At 31.0% G+C, this 6,735-nt stretch overlaps 1 protein-coding gene across 1 annotated transcript; it reads right to left on the bottom strand.

The window, feature by feature from the left end:
- Window positions 1-870: 870 nt before the first annotated feature.
- On the bottom strand, window positions 871-3,797 carry LOC106778053 (probable xyloglucan endotransglucosylase/hydrolase protein 30). Its single transcript, XM_014665940.2, has 4 exons — window positions 3,509-3,797; window positions 3,296-3,396; window positions 2,528-2,736; window positions 871-1,553 (listed from the first exon to the last, which is right to left on the bottom strand). The coding sequence occupies exons 1-4, from the start codon at window positions 3,714-3,716 to the stop codon at window positions 1,031-1,033; spliced, it is 1,041 nt and encodes a 346-aa protein (XP_014521426.1). The 5' UTR covers window positions 3,717-3,797; the 3' UTR covers window positions 871-1,030.
- Between the last annotated feature and the right edge of the window lie 2,938 nt (window positions 3,798-6,735).

The following is a 6,735-nucleotide window of genomic DNA, read 5'->3' as shown; positions in this document are numbered from 1 at the left end:
TAAATTAATGATTAATTCTCCTATTACTTCCGTATTTTAGCAGAGAATTTTAAGGATGTTATTGTTAAATATTAATTTATTTCCTTAGGCTAAAATAAAATATTCTGTGTCAATTTCTCTTACATATATATTTTTTCATTTTCTTTTTATTTATAGGAAATGTAACTTGTTGAATTATTAAATCCTGTCCAGCACCGGTTTAAAAGGTTACAAAACTCCAAAACTATACATTCGTATCTTTGGTAACTCTTGTAACTATCTCTTTGACCATGAAGAAAACAAAAACAAAACTCCAAGACTAAAAGTCAAATAGAAGAGCATAAAGACATGTAAGTAATTTCTCTACTATTTAATATTAATATTTCTGATATTTATTTATTCCTTTTAAAAATTATATTTATTATTAATTTAACTTCAGAGAAAAACCTCACAGTAAATTATAATATAGCACTTTCATGTCTGACACTGTCATAACTTAAAACTGTAAAACAAAAGGGAGCAAGTATTTTACACTTCTGAAGCAGTTGTTTTTCAGATTAAAGATTTAAAGCTTTATTAAAGTCATCCGTTATCCACTTTATAAAACTGTCCATTATACATAATAATTAAATATAACCTAAAGTTTGACAAAAAAAACTTATAATAATATTTATGACCATATATATATATATAAGTTTTGTCGTATAGAAAATATAATTGGAAATTAAAATATAAAGTTATAGGGTATACGTAGTGACTAGTGACCAATGCAACATGATGAATGACCAGCCATGCATTTTTTGACACAAAATATTTGGACTTATTCTTTCGCGCACTCATCGATATATTCTCCACCAACTAATCAAGCCATATATATACTAACACAAAGCATAAAACCAAAATACATTCATTAAAAATAAAAATAAAGAGCAGATATAAATGACTATAGTTTATTTATGCCTCTCAACAAATAAATATTATCTCAAAATACCCACAAATAATAAAGCCATAAAAAATGGACACTATTATATACATCTCAACATATCAATAATCACATATCACCCTCATCGGTATCAGCCACCGTATTTGTTGTACGGCTCTTCCGCCGAGACTGCCGGCGGTGGCTGCCGCCGAATCTCAACCTCCCGGTCTCCTTAAACCTTTGTTTCTCCGAGGGTACAATGACACACTCGGGTGGTGGCACGTTGTACCTTAATGTATCATAGCAATAGGAATAGTACATGTAACGTTGGCGGAACCGCCGCATGGCGAGGCGGCGCATGGGAGTGACGGCGGCGTAGTCTTGAGCCTCGAGATCCTCGTGTTGTTCGTAGCAACCTTGGCGGTCTAAGATCTCTTGGATGGGATCGACGGAGCAACCCTTAAGGACTAGGTCCTTAAATTGGGTCACAAAAGGTGCATACTTATAGTTTACTTTGTATTTACCACCGGATGTTGCCCAATTTGATGCATCCCATATGGTCGCATACAGTGACATTGGCTTCGATGGGTAATCACCTCCCATTTTCTCACTTCGTAACACCTCTCTAATTGGAACTTCATCAACGTAAAAACTGCACCAATTCAAACATATAGTCATAAACATAATCAATTAAACAAAAAAAAAAAAAAAAGTAGAGTATATATTCCCGTGAAATAAAAAAGATTTGCCAGCTATGTTAGTGTTGAGTTAGGTGGGAATTATGGGAACGGGGTTTGGCAAATGGTATAGGAATCTATGAGCTTGCTTTAGTTCGGTAATCTTACAAAAAAATGGTGGCAAGTTTTGCAAGATTAAACAAAGAAAGATCACATGTTTCATTACAATAGCAACAGCCTTCTGATTGATAATTATAATTATGCAGTAAGAGTTTGATTAGGAAAAATAATGCAATTTTGGGCAGCCCACAATTAGGCAGATAATAGGGTAGAGAATGAATTAAAAGGTTTGGCAAGGCATTATAAGGAGAAGGACCGTGATGGATACGTATGACTGAAAACAAAAGAGTCATATCAGATGTGTGTTATATACAAAAATATAAGGATAAGCACAAATTTAAGTGGGGAAAAATAGTGGATGATTGTTTAATCTATCATCATCATCACCGTATATATACGTGAATTAAAATAAGAATAATTTTAAAAGGCACATGAAACAAAATTCAAGTTGGTGATGAGTGTGGGCCAATTATACCATAGACTGAAACTGGGAAAATAATGATTGAATTCGAAACCCACACTACCATCTAAACCATCCTTTTAGTAATGAAAAGTATATGCTTTTGAACCTTCCTAGCTCACCCAACCCAAACCAGACCAAGTTGTTGTTGTTGTTGTTGTGGGCGACGCATCCCACACGCAACCCCAAACCCTTTCCTCCCTCACGTTAAGTCAAACAAAACCAATTCAATACCAAAACACGCCACGTTAAAGTTGAATCCCATGGCATGCCTAAAAAGTATTTCAAGCACAAAAAACCCACTCAATACGTATATCAACACACAATTATGTATAATCACGCCGCGTAAATACACAAACAAACCCTTACATCACATTCTTCGCTGTCCAAAGGATGCTGTATCTGTGGAATTCTTTCGTCGGATCGAACCACAAACGGTAACGCTCCTCACGCCCACGGCTCGTACTGCCGTTGCCGTATAAGTTCGTCTGAAACCGCCACGGTTTTCCGGCGATGTTTCCAAGGAATTCAAAGTCCAACTCATCGTGCGACTTCTCGAACACATCTCCGTTTGATGTCTGTATCACGAAAGAGTGAAAAATTAACCAACCATGATAACCATGAAACCACAATTCTAAAATCTAGTGTTAAGGTTATTAAAATGTATTCATACCTAATTTTTCATACTACAATAAAAAGAAATACTGAAACAATAATAATAATAATAATAATATAATAAAAAATAATTGCGACCACAATTCAATCTTTGTTAAACCAAGCATGCTATACTAAGCCATCTTTCGTAGTTCACCGTTTGAACAGTTCGTTAAAAAAACTAAAAAAAATTCTGACGTAAATTGAATGGAGTTCACCGACCATCAATCTGTTTTTGACTTTGCTACAAGTTCGGTAGTTTCTCCAGCAAATTAAAGGACGTTTGACTAATATTTAGCGTGTTTTACTGATCATAAAAAAAGGTAAAGATAAAGAAGATGAAGAAGAATTAAAAATCCAAATTCATGTTTTCTTAAAATGCATACCATTCCCCCCAGAAAATCATTTTAATTATACAACCAATTTAAAAAAAAAAAAACGAAGTCTACAAATTTTACTTTTAAGAAAACATCGTTTGCTTACATAAAAGGCCACGCAAAGACCAGCAGTATAATTCGACGGTAACTTTATTCTGGCACTGAAGAATCCATAGTTGTACATATTAGACGATATAAAACCCGAACCTGTTTCATTACGAGATAAGAATGATGAGAAAAAGAACAAAACAAAACATAAAACCTTAATTAATTTGTGATCATTCGAATATGTTAACGACGTGTAACTGAAAACATTTACCTGTGTAGCGATCGAGGAGGAGTTGTACGCCGTTGCCATCGGCGGAGCGAACGACGTTGCTATCTCCGAAGAGCGGAGAAAAACCATCCTTGAAGGGTATAGTAGCGAGGTCGAAGGCTGCGTTAACGAAACTGAAGAGAAGCAGAGAAAGTAACAAAAGAAACGAAAGTTTGGGTATTGACCCAACACAACGTAACATATGATCCATACTAATTTTATTTCAGTTTCTCTCTTCTTCTTCTTCTTCTTCTTCTGTTTTTCTCTCTCCACCCTTTCTTTTCTCCCTTTCACTCTATATTTATACACATTAAATCACTTCGGACAAAACAACAATGATATTAATTGGATTTCATTTATTCGTTTTTTTTTTCTTTTTTGTGTCCAAACTTATCCTTGACCGGGTGGTCAAATTACCAGGCTGCCACTGTTCTAGGTTGCATTTTTTGTGGGCGCAAAATTATGAATAAAAATATTTTATAGCTTTATGGAGAATATGTGCTTATCGTTAGGTTGCTGCTATCATTGTTGGATTGAACAAATATGGTGATAAGCATTCATAATTTGTAGTGTTGAATGTGTGTACCAAGGGAGGTTTCAATTAATAAAAATAAATCATAATTTAGCATGATGACGACCCGATATATGAATTTAATTTTCTTGATAACCCTTAGATTTTTGCACTAATATTGTATGGTGTTGGTTACATTTCACATCTTTGGTGGCATTATACGTGACAAAATAATTGAACCGACCCATAACAACTATGAAAAGAAAAAAAAAAAAAAAGTCTTAGTGGAGGGTGATGGCTTATGACCTTCACACGTGTACTACAAGGTGGCAAAGAGCCTTATCTAGCTTGAATTTTAAGATTATTATTGTGTCTTTCCTCGTAAGTTTTCTAAACTAATCATACATGGTGTTGGTCAAACCACAAAGTGGTCAATGATTGGTTTTCAAGGTTAAGAAAGTTTTTATTTTATTTGATTGCTAAATATTCAAGCAATTTTACTGTGGCAATTTTTTGTTTAACCTTTAATTTTTCTTTTTTTTTTGTGTCCCTTTTTTAAAACATTTAATATTTTAAAGGGTTATTAGAATATGCCAAGCTTGTGACTTGTGAGATGAATATATTGACCAGCTCAGTCTTAAAAGCATCACACCACAAAGAGAAAACAAGTTGAAGAATATAAAAAGGTAATTCTTTGAAAATTTCGTATACGAGAAAAAAAAAATAGAGGCTGGTTTTAGAATAAGGAATTTTTTTGGTAATAAATGTGATAATATGAGGGCATTATCGTCTACTGAAAAGGTTAAGCCAGCGCGAGAACTTTGTAGAAGCGTGTGAAATATGCCTCTCGTAATTGAATGGAAAGATAGGGGCCTTTTGGTAAAATAGGTTCGGTCTCTTTTGAGTATTTGGAAGATAAAGATAGAGAGATAAGGAAGAAAATATTGAATAGGTTAAATAAAGTGATGGAAATGGAAAAAAAATAGAAAGAAAATACATAAATACAATACTTAATTGTATCTAAGCATACTTGTACGTCGGAAAAAATGGCAAAATAAATAAAAATAAAAGCTAACTAAAAATGAATTACAAAAGGTAAATATATAATTTAAATGTTATTTATATTTATATCCTTAAATTTGAAATAATTCCGTTTCTTATTCTTAAATTGAAAAAATATATCAATTCCTAGAATTTTTTAAAAAAATTTGTACCCCTTAAAATTAAAACGCTGTGAAAGTTTTAAACTCTTTCTGTAAATTCGAATAGTTTAACATACTGGTCGAAAGGAAACAATTTTATATATAAAAAAAATAAAAAGAAATAAACCCAACATTTAAAGGGTATTTTTGTGTACCGAATGAAATTGTGTATATACACACACACAAAAAAGGAATTTCTAACTTTAAAATTGTTACTGTTTTCTTAAAAGAATAATTTTCTTGTTTTTCTATAAAAAAAAATTCCTTTGCTAACGTTAAATCATTAATCCTAAAATTAAATTGATTTAATCTCTCTTAACATCGTATTAAATGGCACAACTGTTTACAGAATGGCTACAAATCGTGTTGCCTTTGTTGGTTAAATAAATAGATCAAATCCAAGCATTTCGGTGTTTCACAAATACTAATAATTAATTTTCAAACATTTTACTATGGAAAATAGCTGATTTGATACAAGATTTTTGCACTTATTACTATTTTTTGTTGCATATACAAATTTCGTGAATATTTTATAACTAATCAGACAGAAAACGAAATAATCCTTATTACTTTCCTATGTAATTATCCCCATTCACTTGATTATTGCATCCATTCAATAAATAAGATAAAAGGAAAAAAAAATTTATAAGTATGTTATATTTAGGCAATTTTTTCAATAAATATCTGCAGAGAGAAATAAGATAACATAAGCTTAACTTATCTTATTAATAGTTTTTCTATCTTGTTAACCTATGCACCATTCATGTAATAGTAAAGTTTTTAAATATCTTCTTTAATCAATCAAAATCTTAAAAAATAGAAATCTTTTAAATAATATTTCATTATAATTAAAATTGATTTTAATTTAGTGATGTATATGTCTTTCTTTAATTTTCATATAATTAATAAATTATTTGACACACCATCAATTTGCCTTTCTTTAATTCCTATGAACATTTAAAAATACATATTTAAATGTTAACTATAAGATTACAAACATGAATACTCAAAATTTGCGTCAGCAATCTATAGGATGATATGAAATTATTTAGAGGTTGAATTAATTATTTTGCTTTTAACTTTATATATATGCATGATGCAAAAGATATGATATTTTATGATTCAACGTTTCAATTTTGTTAATTTTATAAAATGTATTAATGAAGGTAAGTGTACAAGATTATTATTAGAGAAACATGTGGTCTATCACTGTTATTCTGCATTTGTTCGAAAGATTTATATTTCAAATTTCATTATAAAAAAATATCAGTGTTTACTGCAAAAAGAAAATATATATGAACATCTCTTAATTCCTCAACAATTTTAATTTCGAATTTTCTTTTACACTGGCAAGTTCATGGGAATTTCACTTTTCGTTATGTTAAAGCAAACTTCAAATAAAGATAATAAATTAAATAAAAAAAAAATCACTTGCTATCTAAGTTAGAATCAGTTGAAAAAACTTATATCTTTCAAAAGAAACCAACGCATAGAATAACCCTTTACATATTAATAAA

This window comes from Vigna radiata, chromosome 11, assembly GCF_000741045.1.
Source record: "Vigna radiata var. radiata cultivar VC1973A chromosome 11, Vradiata_ver6, whole genome shotgun sequence".
NCBI lineage: Eukaryota > Viridiplantae > Streptophyta > Magnoliopsida > Fabales > Fabaceae > Vigna > Vigna radiata.
This window is presented reverse-complemented; position numbering and strand designations above follow the sequence as displayed.

Coding starts and splice junctions, on each gene's coding strand:
- LOC106778053 (XM_014665940.2), bottom strand. CDS start 3,716: ATGGATCATATGTTACGTTGTGTTGGGTCAATACCCAAACTTTCGTTT. Junction 2,737..3,295: donor GTCTTTGCGTGGCCTTTTAT/GTAAGCAAACGA, acceptor TTCGTGATACAG/ACATCAAACGGAGATGTGTT. Junction 1,554..2,527: donor TGGACAGCGAAGAATGTGAT/GTAAGGGTTTGT, acceptor GAATTGGTGCAG/TTTTTACGTTGATGAAGTTC.